General features: G+C 38.8%; 1 protein-coding gene across 1 annotated transcript in view; it reads right to left on the bottom strand.

The window, feature by feature from the left end:
- The window catches only part of sacm1la (SAC1 like phosphatidylinositide phosphatase a), a 38,426-nt gene that overhangs the window by 15,637 nt on the left and 4,324 nt on the right, over nucleotides 1–18,465 (bottom strand). Inside the window, exons 2-5 of the mRNA XM_020928424.2 lie at nucleotides 11,549–11,646; nucleotides 11,017–11,091; nucleotides 9,944–10,071; nucleotides 1,863–2,012 (exon numbers count right to left, since the gene is read on the bottom strand). Of these exons, the coding sequence (XP_020784083.1) occupies nucleotides 1,863–2,012; nucleotides 9,944–10,071; nucleotides 11,017–11,091; nucleotides 11,549–11,646 (451 nt within the window). The remainder of the gene's footprint in view (nucleotides 1–1,862; nucleotides 2,013–9,943; nucleotides 10,072–11,016; nucleotides 11,092–11,548; nucleotides 11,647–18,465) is intronic.

The following is an 18,465-nucleotide window of genomic DNA, read 5'->3' as shown; positions in this document are numbered from 1 at the left end:
AAGATGCGGTCTAAATGGACAGAGTATGTAAAGCCGGTGAGATCAGACTTCATATAAAACTACTTCATATTTGCAATGTTCTGTTAATTTGTGAAAGAGGTTCTCAGGCTCCCCAACATGTTCGAAGTTTGTATGTTTTTAAAAATGTAAAAGGCAGGAACGTGCGATTTCATTTTACACATGGCAAGGTGTAATCTGCTTTTTCAATAAAAGTAAATTTGAAAAAAAATATATACAGTAGGAAAAAAACTGAGGCACTCAAAAAGTACAAAAGTAGTTTGCCCTGATGAAGGTCGAAGGTCTGAAACGCATTGGCGTATTTTAACTTCATCTTCATCCTACTTTGTATTTGAGACTGGTCCCTACACTGAAGAGCACCAAAAGGACAATTCTGCACAATTTTTGCATATCCAAGTAGCACTCCTGCCCCCAAAGCTTTGAAAAAAATATATATATCATCGTTATTTTTACTATTACTAATTTGCATAAATAAACTCAACTTTATAACATATAAACCATAAACACTCTAGAGCCACATCAGCCCGTTTGACATTATAATGTGTTTAATGCAGCTTTGACGCATTTGTTTACGTTTTACAGACACAAAACCACATGACTCATTTGCATAAACTGTAAGTGCTGAAAAAAACAGTTCTTTCCTTGTGCGCTGATGCAGTTCAGCTTCTGTCGGACTAAAGGACACAACTCAGTTCAATATGAGTGTTCTTTCTGTGACAGAGGGATGATGATGATGATGTTGATGATGGTGAGTCTGTTCTGTGTGTGTGTCGTGTTGGAGATGGTTCATGTTTTCAGAGATCAGACGTGTGCAGGTTTAGTGCAGCTCTTTATTTAACATCATTTCACTTTATTTATCTTGGTCACTTTATTTATTTTGGCTTCTGTTGTGATGAAAAGGCTGAAAAGTGTTTGTGTATTGGACACATGTGGCTCAACTTTATGTTGCAGCAACCGGGATACTGCTTTACATGCACCATGATTAAACCGGGAGACTCAAAAAACCTGATCAGACCCGAAATTCTAAATGATCAATTATCGCTTCGTCGATTAATCATCACACTAGATTTAAATTGACAATTGTCTGCATTTCTTCACACCACAATGCAGCTCTGTGATCAGTCCAGCTAATGTTCTATGTTAATGTTAAAACCGGTTAAACTTTCAGCCACTGTGTGAACACGAGGAAGGAGGAACTAGAAGGTCCCTCTGACTGCTGTAGATAGCGACTGGGAAATTGGTAGGTACTTCCTGTTACTGTCACATATGAAAATGTGTTATGAATGCAGTTCAGAATAAATTTTTGTTCAAAATAGGATCTAAGGTTTTGAGTTTTAGTGTTAAAATCTGTGAGAATCTAAGTAGTGATATAAAATTATTTCCATTTCCCAAATCCATTGTCAAAACCGCAAATTGTCACTTCAAAAATATCAAAATTGTGTAATGTTTAATATGATTTGGCAGCATTTTTTGTATATTTTATTGTTTGTATTTAAATTAAACTGTATAAACTCTTTAATGGGGGTGCAGCAAGATCGTGGAGGGTTTTATACACCAGAAAAACATCTGAATAAATCATTAAGTTTCCCCAATGCTCAATATTTTGCAGTGATGATATAATCTTCTTAATATACCCAGCCCGCCCACTCGATGTGTTTCCAAAATACACAATCAGCAGTTTTTCATAGTTCTATTATTGTCTTCATTTTCTGCTGAGTTAGGCTGCTCGCTTTGGCCCTCAAACGGTCCAGCAGGCTCATATTTTGGTCTTAAAATGTTCGTATTAACCCGCTTTATATGCTCCTGGTGTTTTTATTTGTCTGTGTATTCTGCTGAGTCCTCACCCGCTCCAGCAGACTCATCTCCTGGAAGTCCGGGCTGGTGTTGGCGAGTCTCTGCAGCGTGTGCGTCAGGTCGAAGTCTGTGCAGAAGTAGAAGCCGTCTGTGTTGAGCACGTTGTTGAGCATGGACAGGAAGGTTTTGTTCTCCTGAGACTGAAACAGGACACAGACACACGACGGATATCTGTCAGCACAGAGTATCTCACACAAGCGGGGGAATCTACGGTCCTAAAAACATAACCCGAAACACCAGAGGATCTGCCAGGGGACAGGAGCAGATATCCTGTGCTGGTTCAGCTGAATTGGAAAGCTCAAAGGCACTGAACTTAGACCTGTCACGATAATACATTTGGATAGTGTAATTATCGTGACTGGCTCTAGCTGTACTTGATTTTAATAATCTTAAAAAAAAAAAAAAAAAACCAGAACTAGATCATTTTAAACAGTTTGCAGTGGTCCAAAGTTCTTCCTCACTTACTTTATGCATTCTGAGCATCCTAATTATTCACCACGATGAGTTTATAAGAGCTTTTCACAACTTTCAGAGACCAGAGTACAGACTGCTGTCACAGTAAATCTAATAACAACTAGTTAATGCATTAATCTTTTTAATCCGGCCCGCCGAACTTGAAGAACAATAATAAAAATTTTCAGTGTTTTAAAAGTCATTTCAATAAATAGTAAATACCATGGGACTGGAAAGACAGATATTTTGTTGTAATGCTTTATAATGATTTTCAATTGTGGGATATTTCAATAACATGGGATATGTTTTATATCCAATTTTATTTTGTTCTTTTATGAGTAGAGGTGTGCAAAAAAATTGAAATAATGATATATAGTATAATTTAATGTGATGATACAGTAATGATATTGTGGTCTCCTGTATCGCTATATCTTATTTTTTGGTATATTTTAATCAGTTATTGTGTTACAGCGCTACAGTTTTGCCTCTTTTCTAGAGGAAGGAAACTCGTTTATGCAACACATTTGACATATTCACTGTTTCAATGAATAAAATGGGCTTGTTTCATATTGACTTTGTACAAGAAGTGGTTTAAGAAAGGCTTTTAGTATCACAGTCATGATTTAGCCTTTATTTTTTATTGAACTGTATCGAATCGTTTTGAAAGATATATCATATCGAATCGAAAGTGCACTGTATCGAGACATGTATCATATCGGCAACTTCTTAATGATGCCCAGCCTTACTTGTGCAGTGGATTACCAAAAAACTCCATCCATCTGCTCCTGGTCCGGCCCTTCCCTCAAATTTTAGAACCCTTTGTGGCCCGCGAGTCAAAGAGTTTGCCCACCTCTGAGTTAACCCTTCCTGATTTTTGGACAATAACACTCTAATCAGATGCAGACAGAACACAGCAGACATATTTTGACCTTAAGTGCTGCTTAGTGTCTGCCCATACCTGACCAATACCAGTATAGGGACAGAAAATTACACTTCTTTAATTAAAAACACACACAAAAATGAATGAATTCCAAAACATGCATTCTTTTATTAGCACTCTATAGGGTGTGTCTATTTATACATCACTTGGTTGTAGTTGTAGCCTTAATATACGTGTGCAGAAATTTTAGATTAATATAACCAATGACCAATAATGAAGATCCAAGACTAGTACCAGTCAACTTTCAGCAGTACCTTTTAAAACAGCTTTAGATTTTGTTTGGAATCAGTGGAACAGATATATTGTATAAGCAACTCTTGAGGTCAAAATACGTCTGCTGTGTGCTGTCTGTATCCAATTAATGCGTGTTGTGCAATACGCAGGATGAACTGATTGAGAGTTGTGAAAAGTACTTGTGCTCAGAATGTATAAGGTAATAGGAATGACTTTGGACCACTTTTTACGTTTTTAAGACACTACAAATCTGGTACTGTAGCTTTAAACTGGTTTGTAAACTATGAAACGTACACGGGAAACACAAGGTCAGGAACTAGGGCCAGGACTGACCAAAACCACTGTCCGTTTAAACAATGTGGAATGTATTTTTGGTAAATTATATGTACAAATATTTTGAATGGACAGGGTTTTGACGTACACTCTCCAGGAAAAGGATTCAGTACAATGAGAAGTACTTACTGTAAATAAGAATGTGCCTGTCATTCCAGACTTTGAAAATTGCATAAGAAACAATGAAACTTTATCCATCAATTATCACATCACTACTAGTAGAAACTAAACTAAACCAAATGAAAATCTCCAAATATTTTCCAAAAACAACTCTTTAAAAGTCGCTGTACCTGATTTTTACTGTTTTAAAAACATGAAATGCAGTGGTCCAGAGTTATTCCTCGCTTACCTTATGCATTCTACATAACTTTCAGACATTAGATCAGAGTTTTGTCGTCACGGTAAAGCTAAAAACAACTAGCATGCAAACCGCGCACTTCATAATTAGATGCACAGAGTTCACAGCAGACTTATTTTGACCTCAAGAGCTAATTTTTCACTCTTATGAGACAACTTTCAGACACCAGAGCAGAGGTTTGTCATCACGGTAAAGCGAAAAAACAACTAGCATGCTAACAGCGCACTTCATAATTGGATGTTGGCAGTACACAGCAGATCTAAAGAGCTGCTTATACAATATATCTGTGAGAGAGACAAGACAATGCATACAGGGTCTTTAAGTAGGATTTTGAGCACGTTCACATGATGTTCTTTTATTCAGAATTAATTGTTCTGATTTAAATATTCTCCTTTGAGTTTACATGAAAATAATAATACTGAATTGAGGTTTACATGGAACACACGTTAAATCTTCTTTATTTAATTCTGCTTAACGTCTGGAGGTCAGGAAGGGTTTTGATTGGACAGAGACACGAACGTATTTACATCGACCGGAAGAAAACACACACTTCAGCTGCTACTGACTTTTTTGTCATCTCGGTTTGTCTTTACTCCACGGACACAAACACGATCCAAACTGTTTCCGCAGTGGTTCCGATGATAATTGCGCAGCAGCGGGAGAATTCTCTCATCGCACTTTACGTCCGTCGGCTGAGGAGGAGAAGGGAAGAGTGTCGGAGAAGGGAGGAAGAAGACAAACTGAGTCAACGGCTGCTCTACCTCAGCCCACTCCCACATCCCGCTCACAAATCCAAAGAGACGTGGATGACAGTCCGAAGACGGGACTGGTGGAGCCGGATCGTCCGGATCACGTCAGAAGGGCAACACAACGAGCATGTGCTGAATGACCAGGATTATTTTTAAGAAGAATAAACGTTTACATGATCGAGGAATAAATTAATTCAGCTTTAAAATCGGAATAAACCACCCACTTCACCACTTTGGAATTACCGTATTTTCTGGATTATAAGGCGCACTGTCATTAAATGGTCTATTTTTGAACTTTTTTCACAAATAAACCGCACCAGACTTTAAATGAAACACAACAGTGTGATGGGTGAGTGGTTTTGTTTGTTTGTGGCATTCACGGTGACTGGGCTTTGTTCAGTTGTGGCGTGTAGGGAGGGTGCTGTCTGGGACCAACGGATTGTCGGCGTGTTCGCAGTGACTCAGTTGTTCAGTCGTGTCTAGAAGTGGCACATTGCGCTCGCTTTTTCGGTTCGTTCCTCCGTTCTGAGTGATGAGTGTGTCTGTGGGTGTTTTTCGCTGTGCGGTCGCTGTCTGCTCTGTGTGTGTTTGCGTGTTCTGTGGGTGGTGTGTGTTTGTAGTTTACTGAAGTCGTGCTGGGACACCCGAGTGGATTCGTGTATAGGGCGCTCTGGATTGTGGGGCACGCAGTCGTTTTTTGATGGGGTTGGAGGCTTAAGAGCACGTCTAATAGTCCGGAAAATACAGTAAGTTTAATTCTGAATAATCATTTTCGTTAGGAATTAAGTGTTTACATGGTCTTTTTAAAGTGGAACAAATTTTTATTCGGAATTAAAGCTCACATAAACATGGCAAGTTTTATGTCAGTTAATGTTCTGGCCTTTGTTGCAGTTGGTCCTTTCAGTCTCAAAACACTTGGCGTGATTTTTGAGCTTTGTACCTCTCTCCAGCGCTAATAGGATGAGTGTAAGCCAGTTAACCCAGTGCATAAAGCCAGCGTAAGCCCTCGAACCTCACGTTGGCTATGTTTACGCGCGCACCAAAAATCTGATCATGATCTGATTTCTGCGCTGATCAGATTATCGGAATGTCACGTCAACAGGTGCATCTGATGTGAGTTCTCGGACGTCTCTCTGACTGATCACATTTGTAAAGGTGTTGACAAGAGAAATTATGTGAAAAGAAAAGACAAAAATTAAAGAAAATGTTGAAGATTGAAAGAATTATTTTAAAATCCATTCTACTTTGTTTTTGAAATCCGACATTTACTTTAAAAATTTACAGATATATTGTAAAAGCAGCTCTTGAGGTCAAAATAAGTCTGCTGTGTACTGTTTGCATCAAATTATCAAGAGTTTTATTGTCAGACAATCAGGAACTGTGCTGTTAGCATGCTAGTTCTTCTTAGCTTTACAATGAACGCAAAACTCCCCTCTGGTCTCTGAAGTAAGTGAGAAATAACTTTGGACCACTGCACCTTTTACAAATGAACTAGTTCATTTTTTCCTGTTTTTAAAATAGTAAAAATCAGGTACAGCACCTGTGTAACTTTTTCTGGTGGAGTTACTTTGTCTGGAATGTTTCACAGTATGGCATTAAACCTTTCTATCTTCACGGAGACCAAACCAGACCAAATTACAGGTCAGATATGTGGCTCACAGTCAGAATGTTTGTTTTTCTTGGTATTTTTGAGCTATAAAACCACCTGTAATTGAATAAATGTAAGGTAGAGCTGTTTAATGTCACACTGTGGAACATTCCAGGCAGAACAATGACATCTCCATAGAAACAAGCAGGTGACAGACCCACAACCGGAAAGTTACATAGTGCTCCTTCACCATTTGTCTTTTTCACGAGCAGATTTGTTTCTGTACATGTAAATACAGACCAAAATCAGATCTAATTATAAGGTTATTCAAGTATCCTAGGTTTGTTTTGGGTTTTTTTCCCTCTCCTGGCAGTCTAAGTGTACCCACTCTTTGTTTTCTGTCAGTTACAATGTCTTCTGAGCAGCAGGCGTCAACATTAGGCTTTGTCAAACATTTAAACATTCTGATTGATTGTACAACAGATGTACTGTGTAGATGTAAATGTGTTGTGTTTGACTAATGACATTTGTCTTGATCAGACCTGGGCATTGTACAGCTCCCTTTGGTCGACTCTGACCGACTCGTTTAATCTAATTTGGCATTACAAAATAAACATATTTTATAATTTTACCTCATGCATCAACTAAAGCGGCATTTTATTTTAGAGGTGTTTTTCTAATGACATTTTTTGTTCGCAACCTCACTTTTTCATTGCTTAGTCATAACATAAACTCTTCCCAATCTGAGCAGCTCGTCAAAACAATATTTACTGTTTTTTTTTTTTTAAAGAAATACAATTATAATTATGCAGAATTGAGTTAGGCATTATGGCCCGTCCCTCCACAATATTTTCTGTTTCTCATGTGGCCCCAGGGAAAAAATAATTGCCCATCCATGGTCCTGATGGTCATGTTGTTGTTGTTGAATTGTATTTTAGAGGAAAATAATACTGATGAATTTGGTACATTTTAGAGGATTTTAATCACAATGAATTTGAGTATTTTTAGAAGATAATGATGAATCTGAAATCTTGTATTTATGGAAATTAGAATGAATGAATCTTGATTGTTTCAAAAGTTTAATGATGAATTGGAATGTGGTTATTTTAAGGAGACACTGTAACTGATGAAATGTTGTTGTTAGAGTTGGTCTAATATAAATAGTTTCTTTAATTAATGTATTTTGTACTTGCCCAAGGACTGTAGATGGAAAGGAGTTTGTAGCTAAATCTGGCACAGAGCATCTTTTCTCTCTGAGTTTAATGTTTTGTGTGCACTGTCCTTCTTTTAAATAAATAAATAAATCAATAAAATAAAATATTCTTCAGTCTTCCAATTACCGGGTTAATAGTGCACACACAGACTCCAGTAAAACTACGCAGCGTGATCCCGGTCTGTAACCTGAGAGGAGCGAGTTTAGGTTAGACCAGACCAGCCTCAGACCTCAGAGGATTCAAAACTCAAACTGTTCAGTGATGGCTCCCTGTCGGTGTCACACAGAAATGATCCGGGCAAAAATAGAAAAGATAATTATGAGCAGAAGAGTGAGTCAGCCATTTTGGACCAAATGTTCTCCCCTAAGCACAAATGGAAAAAGATTAGTTTTGACTTCCATCATGCCTAAGAATAGAGTAATGGAGGGTGCAGGTGCAGCTGTGGGTTTTTCAGTTTAATCTCCTCTGTCAAAAATGAAAAATGTTTCGATTTTAAAACAAATAATGAGGCCAATCAAGGTTCTGTAAAACATCTAATATCATAAAACTTTTAATGTTTTTATGATTCATTAAAACGGTTTATACCACGATCAGTGAGAATTCCAGTGTCTAATTGATGTACGTTAATACTGCATAACGTACTACAAGTGTCGTCGTACTCGAGACCGGTCTTGGCCTTGAGACAGTTTTCTTTTGTGGTTTTAGTCTCATCTCAGACTCGACCGCATTTGGACTCGTCTCTGTCTTGTAGGTGTTTGGACTCGATCTTGTCTCGGTCTCAGGTCTGACACTCAACTAGTGATAAAATGGAGATAGATTTATAAAAACATCAATACATAAGTGCCAAAATAACTGTACAGTACAAATTAATGTGGAAAATTACAAAGATGGTCTTGATTTGGTCTTGATGGGCCGTGGTCTCTGTCTTGTCTCGGTTTCAGCCTTTAAAAGTCTCGGTTTTGTCTCGGTCTCATCTCAGTTTCAGCCTTTAAAAGTCTCGGTCCTGTCTTGGTCTCGTCTTGGTCTCAGCCTTTAAAAGTCTTGGTCTTGTCTCGGTCTCGTCTCGGTCTCAGCCTTTCAAAGTCTCGGTCTCGTTCTCGTCTTGATCTCGACCCTCAGAGGTCTTGGTCTTGTCCTGGTCTCGGGACCCTGTGGTCTCAGACTAGTCTTGGTCTTGATTAGTACGGTCTTGACTACAACACTATGTACTACTATACGTCAGCACATAAAAACAGTTTATCACCATGTGGAAAAAATAAGTTCTGATGTTAAATGAACATTAGTGAGTGGGACACGACTTAATGACCTGTATGTGTTAAATGCAGGTGAGTGTGTAAATGACGAGAAGAAATGTCTCAAACTTCAGTAGCCGGACATCCACTCACACCTGACTGATAAAACTACCCCTGCCCCCGGGAGAGTCTGAAATCTGCTGAAATCTTACAAGACACTGACATGATACAGACAGGACAGAGACTCTTTCTGCAGGAGACACGCACAGTACAGTAGAGCGCCAAGTCACGTAGTCTGATAATTCTGTCGTAATCCTGTCGTTTTACTGCCATGTTACAGGCACTATTCAAGCTTGTACAGGTATTTAATAAAAATAAATAAATCTTTCTGTGTACCATCTGTCTGTGTAAATATCTCAAGTTACGTGGACACCTGCGGCTTATAGACAAGTGCAGACTATATACGTGCAAATGTATTTTTTGTTGATACGGCTTATATTCAGGTGCGCTCAATAGTATGAAAATGGTGTCTGCGTGAGAGATGGTGGTGGTCGGAGGGGCCGATGGTGCAGATTGGCAGCTTCGCTTCTGTCAGTCTGCCCCAGGGCAGCTGTGGCTACAATAGTAGTTTACCATCACTGAGTGTGGAGCGAATGAATAATGAACTGTAAACCGCTTTGGTATCTTGAAAGGCGTTATATAAATGCAATGATCAATTAGAAAATGTATTAATAGTACGGAAATTGAGCAACCACATAGCAGTGAATGCTCACAATCCATAAAGTAAATGAGGAATAAGTTTGGACCGCTGCTTCCTACTTAAAAGTAAAGGTCAAAATACGTCAGCTGTGTACTGTTTGCATCCAATTATACAGTGTTTTATTGTTAGCATGCTAGTTGTTGTTTGTTTAAGACGGTAAAAATCAGGTACAGCGTTTTTGAGTCCCTTTTGCTGTTGGTGTTTCCTGACCTGTATTTCCGACAGATGGAGCACGGTCTTCTTGTAGGAGATGATGTCGAAGTCCACGGCCTTCCACACGGCGTGACCCATCAGACTCCCGATGTTCTTCTTCCTGGTGATGACGATCAGGTACATCCCTGAAACACACACAGAGACACACACGGGGTCAGACTCACAAGTACACACAAGTACGCATAAGTATTCACAAGGACTACACGTACTTAAAAGTACTTACAAGCACAGTCAAGCACACCCAAGTACACTTAAGTATGCACAAGTACGGGTGGGCGATATTGAGATAATAAAAAAAATATATGTATATTTTAACAGTTCTTCACACTCCTGATGTGATAAAATGTACCTTGGCCGAGGTTCAAGTATCAAATAACATGAATAGACCATAAAACTAAGCACAAAAATGCAGACATATCCCTTTATGCTCGTTAGACTGGATGATTTGTTAATTTTTTGTGACAATTTTAATAGTTTTTATAGTCGATATACTCATTATTCAAAGTTTTCAGATCTCCAGAAGAACAACTGTAATATTCATTCTCGATATAGTGTATCTCCCTAGCGCCTCCATTCAATTTCATTTCTCTCCAGCGACTAGGTCAGAAATCAGAATACACTAGACTAGACGTTTTGCAAGAATCCCGGAAGTTGTAGACCGTGCAAAGACCAATCAGAGAAGAGCTGTGAAGTCATGACGTCAAACTCGTCGCGTCTGTCTGTCTCTTTTGTGGAACAGCACAACAGTAAACAAAGCGTCGAGATGGATGTAGATGAAGACAGACATTCTGTGTTGGCAACGATTCCCGAGATCGAGGATTTAAAGCCGGAACAAAGAGAATGTTTGGTGAATTTTATCAAGGGGAAAGACGTTATTACCCTTCTTCCTACGGGATTTTGTGCATTACATTCATCACGACCAAATTCTAGTGACTGGTTAAATAAAAAAGTCCCTGCCTACTGTCGAGCGAACGAATCCTAATGCTGCGAGGTCAGATGAATCAGGCTAGTATCTTCCACCTCTACACAGAATTACACACGAGTACACGCAGAACAGAACAGAACAGTACCTGCCACCAGTCGGATGGTGCCCATGATGCCACAGATGGGCCGGGTCACTGTTGAGGGAGGGACATTGTTTCTCCCTGGAACAAAAAGAAAACACATTTTATTATACAACTTAATAATATACTTTATATATACATTTTTCAGTCTTATTGGAACACAGTTTGTTCCATTTGCAACAGTTCATATAACTTAAATAAATGGTGTATATGACAGAAAAATAAGCAATATGAATAAAGGTTTATAAAAACTAAAACAAAGTTGGCCTTGGCGGGTTTACAGCCAAACAATTCCATGTAGAAGAGCAGATAGACGCCTTCCTCCAGGTCAAGTAAGAGTCAGGTTTGTGAAGACGCAAGCTCACTCACAGTACGTTTTTTTAGTACAATAAACCGCCAAAATAAAAAAAATAAAAAAAACAAGCTTTGGTCTATATTAAAGGCTATTGCATGCATAGTTCTACGTACACCATGCATTTCTGTACCAAGTCTGATCTTATGTTGTTTTGATGTTGTGTGGAGTGGAGCGGTGAGTCACCTGTCAGGGTCATCTCGTTGGAGACCCTGTCGATAGCGAGTACGGCATCTGCGCCTTCATCACACGCCTCAATGTAGAACTTCTCTGGGGTCGTGTGCCTGAAATCACACAGAAATAACACATATTAGACAATACAGTGTGCTACTTTGCCAAAGGTAAAACACTGAATAGGATAAACAAAGACACATTTTAATTAAGGTATGTATTAACAGGCCCACTGACAGATATTTGGGGGCCCCGGGGCAAGAACCTTCACATGGGCTCCGCTCTGATATAAATTTATAGGAAGAGGGTCCAGTTGTTGTGTTTGAGATGAGATCACAACATTCTATGGGGTGATCTTATTTAATACAGATGGGAGTGCAGCTAAAACTAAAATGATCAGAATACAGGTTTTAGTTGTCGTACAGTGGGTTATTGAGTCTAATCACTCAAGGAAATTAGCAGATTCAACATTTGTGTAGGGGTCATAGAACTATAATATAATCTGGAACATGAATCCAAGATGGTGTCATATTGTTTTCAAAGGCCTGTACTCATTGATGCATGGGCCCAAAAAAGATTTTTACTTCCGCGTTACTTCCTGAATTCCGGCCTTACGCTGCAAAACGTTTGATGGCAGAAACGTGCAGTTCTGACAACTCAGAGTGAGAGCTGCTAGAGCTCAAAACGGGCCTAGGCTCTCTCTTACAAAGCTGAATTTTAGGCGCGTTAAAAGTGTTTTAAAATTCACATTGTAAGAATACAGAAGAATCCCTACAAAATCCGACCTTTAAGAAAGCTCAATACGGGCAGTTTGATTTCACCAAAAATGCATTGCGCTCTGTGGGAGAATACACCCATGTGTGGGAGATCCATGGTAGGGGTGTGCAAAAATAGTGAAATATCGATCTATTGTATCGTTTAATATGATGATACAGTATTGATATCTCGGGCTGCTGTATCAATATATCACCATGAGTATTTCTGGGTAGTTTTTACAAATTTGTTTTGTTACAAGAGGATGGAAACTTGTTTATGCAACACATTTGACATATTCATAATAACTTTGCAGTGGTTTAACAAAGACTTTTAGTATCACAGCCATGATTTAGCCTTTATGTTTTATTGAAACATATCAAATCAATTTGAAATATAACATCTCAAATCACACAGAATCAACAGCTCACTGTATGGAGATTTGTATCATATCATGACCTACATATGTATCAATGAATGTATCATATCAGCAATTCTTAATGATACCCAGCCCTACATTTGTGCATTTACTTTTTAGGTATTTCAAAATAAAGTACAATGTAATTTATAGGAAAATCTGTCTCTTGCCCCTCATCTGGGAGAATGACCAAAATCACATTCTAGAGTCTGAAAAACACCAATTTTGGGCCCCAAAACCCTGGAGCCTGGGCCAACAGACCCCTTTGCCCCCCTCTACTGCCCTGTGTTTTAGGGAAGCACAATACCAGTACCACTGAATCAAAATCGCTGTTTCAGTTTTCTCACGCAATTATCAAATTATCACAAAGGCCGCAGTGATTTAAATAACAAAACAAAACAACTCCAGGAATGTTTTTGATGAGGAAACAACTAAATAGACATTCTGAGCTTTGTCGATGTAGATTTACTAATAATAAACAGTTACTCAAACACGTGTGAATGAAACGGCACAACTCTGGGCGTGTTTTTGTTGAGGTAACAGCATTATAACATGGCTTAAAGCTCACATTATTCCTTTTTGTGTAATATGAGATGTTTAAGAAATGGATGTACCCTTGACCAAGACGTATTCAAAGCACAGACTACGATTTAATTTCATTTTCAACATGAATAAAACCAGGCACGATGAGACAGAAGTGAAAAATGCGCCGCAGTTTTCTGAATCATCGGGCGACACAGCAGGGCCCTGCCAAATAACCTCCAAAAATTATACTCAAGCTTTTCTAAAGGCTCTAATTTTCTTCTTTTATACAGATGTTTGGCATTCTTTAAAACCGAGAAGTTACCCAAATCACCAAAAACTGAAAATGGAAAACTTAAACTTAAAGATGCATTGTGTAACTTTTCTGGTGGAGGGTCCGTCAAATGCTTTTTTTCCAGATCTGTGGAGAGACAACCGCGGTCACAGTCAGAATGCCTGTTTTTATAAGTATTTTTGAGCTGTAAAACCACCTGTAATTGAATAAAGAGCTGTTTAATGTCAAACTGTGGAACATTCCAGGCAGAGTAATGACATGTATCCACAAAAACAAGAAAAGTTACGCAATGCAGCTTAAAATATGACATACCGGTATATATTTTTCTAATTCTTTTTTTGGTGGGATAGTACCTGTGGTCACTATCATAGTTTTACATCAGTTAAGCTGCAGTTTGTGGAAAAACAGTAAAGAAGAAAAGTACAGGAAGTAGTGGTGAGGTCATAAATGAAATACTTGAACATATGTCAACATTTTCTGGCAGGTCATTTAACAAAATAATGGTGTTGACATTTATTTTTTATCAGTCTTATCGTAACTACTGTGTGTTACGACCCAACTCGCTAGGGTCAGGGAAGTAACAAAAAAATGAATAAAATAAGGTGGAGAATGGAATAAATTAAGTAATGTTTAATTAACAGGAATGTAAAAGGTAAATTAACAAAAACAGGCTAAAACATGTACAGAAAATAACCTAAACTAAGAAACAATAACAAGATTAACACATAACGAGTTCTGTGCCAAAAACGCAGGTCTATACAAAAACGAGTGATTAAACTAAGGGGCACACAACAAAACTAAAACACAAGTGCCCTAAAGTAAAACCACATAAACCCACAAACAGAATTGAGTGACAAAATAAAAGGGCACAAAACAGAACTAAACTAAGGCTACGTTTATATGATGAGGGTCTGAACAGAAGACGCAAAAGTGACGTCGCGTCTTCACTTATTATTCCATGTTTAGATGAGCGTTTTCGGGAGGAAATCTGAGTGCATAAGCTGGCGCAAAAGTGTGTAGAATTTGATGTATGTGTCGTAAATGTGTACGTGACCTGAGCAGATCTGACCAGAGTTTTGTGTCTTGGGCAGTGTAGACAGAAATACTACAGCGGAGCGTATTCAACTTTTCCACTCTGGAGGGTGGTTTCAGACTGTTGCGTTTTTAAGCCCCAAAAACACTGTCACCGTCTAAACAAAAGGCACTTCCAATAAAATATTTTGTCATTTTTACCCAAAAGCGTTCTTGTGTAAACAGGTCCTAAACAAGTGTCTCAACACAAACAAAGTCAGACAACAAAAACTACTACAAAAACAATTGACTGACACCAAAGAGATACACTGAAAGACACAAAACAGCAGACGGGCCACACAGGCCAGCAACAGAACAGGTGTGGAGAATCAAGTTAAATAGGGGAGGAGGCTGGAGGTGACGGACGATTGGCCACGTGTAGAAGTGCACCACCACCAATCAGGGACCAGGGATCTCACAGCAGGAATCCACAGGGACAAGAAAAATTACCCGTGTGTTCGATTATCTTCCGACTCCCACTTGGACCTCAGATTTGAACCAAATTATTATGTTTTGCGTGGCGGACTCGAAAAGTAATGTGTAGCCTCACCACAACACTGACTACTAAACCCACAGGCAGTGATACGGACACGGTGAAGTACTGCAGTGATACGAGTGACTGAAACTGTCATTTAAAGTGTCCAAACACAATGAAAACACTTCATATTTACACGTCACAATGGGCGGAGCCAGCTTGGCTTTGGACTCGGAATCCTTGCTCGGTCGACTTTTTCTGCCACCAAGTTCCGAGTTGCGGCGTCCCAGGAAAAGGGGTGTGTCGCTGGGCAACTTCCTCAGAAAACTGACTCGGAAGGATAATCGGATGCAGGGTTAAAACACACACAAAACAAGTCAGAGCTGGAGGCCTGGGGTCACAACACTGTAAATTAAACAAGCTTTGACCCTGATCCTGTTAGCATTTTAGTTGGTAGGTAAGACCATGGATCGATAACAAAAACTGGATAAGCCCCTCCCCCTCTGTCCCAGCTCGAGATCCACTAGTGGCCGCTCCAGGTACTGCAGCCCCGAGAGCTTGGGCCCAGAAACAATTCTCCCACAGAACGCAATGCATTTTTGAGGAATTCAAACAGGGCATCCACAACTTTCACAAAGGTCAGACGTTGTAGGGATTCTTTTCCATTTTCACGACATAAACTTTCATCAAAACAAACAAAACTGACTGGTGAAAACGCTCCATGCTGTGCACGTTACAGACGTCACATGAGTGGGAGGAGCTTTCCCGTACTGAGGAAGTAAATGCGGAAGGAAAATTATCTTGGGGCCCATGAGCCAATAAGCACAGGCCACTGAAAGCAATACAATTCCATTTTGGGTTCAGCTTCAGATTTTAATTATCATAGTTCTACGGGTCAAAGTTAGGGAATTACCTAGTGCTGCTCTACATGAATCGCTATGGGCCAAATGTTCAGCAGTTACCATGGCGACGACACACCGCACACATTAGCAAACACGGCCGAAAAAGCTGGACGTGTCTGAAAACTCCAAATGGATTTAAACAGCACATTTTCAGGAGCCTGTGGTCAGTCCGAGCTTTCACGGTCCTGTTTAGGGGTTTGATTTTCAACAAAAAGAGACTTGTTTAACAGCATGTATCAGCTCACCTTTTGTACTTTCAGTTAAGTCAGTTCTTTCTGGTCAGATTGTGTTAAAATAAAGATCAGATTAAAGTCTAACTTGAGCAACAAAGCTTCTAACAGGGCAGTACTTTCAGTTAGCGTCATATTTCCTGAGAATATTAAATGACATCAGCTGCAAAGTGTCAGTGTCAGTGTCATATCTGCAGCAAATGTCCAAACAGGAAGTAAACGTATAAACTTCAAAGAAATATACACAAGGGAAAGAGACAAAGCTGTCACATGAATTCATTCAAATCTTGTGCTTTTGGTTGCATTGAATTAGAACTACAAAAGAAATGGGCAATGCTTGTAAACAAATACAGATTGCAGATTTGTTTTCCTTAACTGGAAGCAATAAAATATTAAAATTCCTTCCTGAGTGCGCGTATAAAAAAACATGTCCAGGAGCATTAACATTTAAGAGTGGAATGAAACCTGAGCTGCTCGACTAATACACGATTACAAGAGACCACTGCGTTTCAGAACATGTTTGTGGAGGTCTAAACAACAAGAACAGCAGCTTCTACACAAAATAAGACCCCATGGAGAAACAGAAAGGGCATCAGACACGCAAATCACAATTTCTTCCACAAACAACAAAATCTCCTGTCTTACACTAGCTTTTCAGTTCACGTTTCAGTCTTTTTATCTTCTGGACATGTTTAAAATATGAAGTTTGAACAAAATCCTATAAATAAAACATATATTGCAATTAGATATTTTCCACAAGTCACGCAGACCAGTTCGATTTTATTACGATGCATTATTTCAACCCGGCTTTGAGATAAATTCCTATACTCAATAAACAATGGCCTATTTAGTATTCTCCAACAAAAATACTGTTATTATTACGACGAGACAAGACACAATTTCTACAAGATTCGGCTCACGAGAACGAGATAAGACGAGATTTTGTGCCACTCAGTTCACAATTCAGGCTTCAAAATGTTTTTATGTGTTTGATTTTGCAGTTTTGGAGCCATTGTAGCGCTGCTTTTTGGTATACAGCATCAAGAAGAGTTACTCTGAAAAATTCACCTTTTTTAAAATCAAAGCATCAATTTTGTGGAATAAATCTCACGAGATAATTTTCTTCATGTGTGCACAATCTTGTGGCAATTTTGTCTCGCGAGATCTTGTGGCACGAGATCTTGAAAAACCAACCCAAACTGAGTCTACATACAAACAATTGTGGTAGTAACAAATTCTGAAGTGTGATATATTGCTTAAGTAAATATATACGATAAATATTACTGAAACTAATTTATGTAACTTTCATGAGTTGTGTGGTCCTCTGTGCATTTTATTTAATTTTTACTTCGATTTAACTCATTTTTAATAATTTTTAGCTTTTTTTTTTTTAATGTATTGTTTTAATTTATGATATCCTCTGCGTCTTTTATTGTATTAATTTGTCTGTATAGCACTTTGGAAACTGTTATGTTTATAAAATATGCTGTAGAAATAAAGTGGACTGGAATGGATTCTGATAGATGGTCCGCAACCTGCTTGACTCCATATGGTGTTTTTGTTTTTCCTTGGAAGGTTCTATCCAATTACGAATGGTTTTATAGCTCAGAAATACCTAGAAAAACAGGCAGTCTGACGGAGCAGGGTCGCCTCTCCACAGACCTGACCTGCAGCTTGGTCTGGTTTGGTCTCCATGGAGATAGAAAGGTTTAATGCCATACTGTGAAACATTCCAGAGAAAGCAATAACATCTCCATAAAAAAGCCACTTAAACCACAAGAAAACTATTCTAAAACTGCAATACTGTAAAAAAAAAAAAAACATGAGCTGTAATAAATAACCAGCATTCCTACGTTTGCATCTGTATTGAGTCACAGAAGTTATTAATTCAACCTTTTACGAATGAAAACTGATCATAGAGTCAAAAAATAACCAAAAGCTTCTTAGTCGTGCAGAGAAAATGTAAACAAGATCAAAACGGACCCCAAAAATATCTTGTTTTTCATATTTTTGGTCACTATTGCAATTATGGTGACAGGTTTACGGGACCACGAGTTAAAACGCACAGAGGAGAAAAATGTGACCCTGTTTGTGATGACGTCTGAGGCTTACGGGGCTCTCAGACTGTGTAACACTTCAGACCGAGAGCTGCTGCCACAAATGAGCTATTGTTAAACTCGGCTAATCAAACATACACTCGTGCTACTGAAATGGCCACTCACTGCTTCAACCAAGAGCCAGTGTGAGCGCACAGGAGAAGGTAAAG

Source organism: Boleophthalmus pectinirostris, unplaced genomic scaffold, assembly GCF_026225935.1.
Source record: "Boleophthalmus pectinirostris isolate CB_2022bp ecotype Guang Dong unplaced genomic scaffold, ASM2622593v1 HiC_scaffold_21, whole genome shotgun sequence".
Lineage (NCBI taxonomy): Eukaryota > Metazoa > Chordata > Actinopteri > Gobiiformes > Gobiidae > Boleophthalmus > Boleophthalmus pectinirostris.
This window is presented reverse-complemented; position numbering and strand designations above follow the sequence as displayed.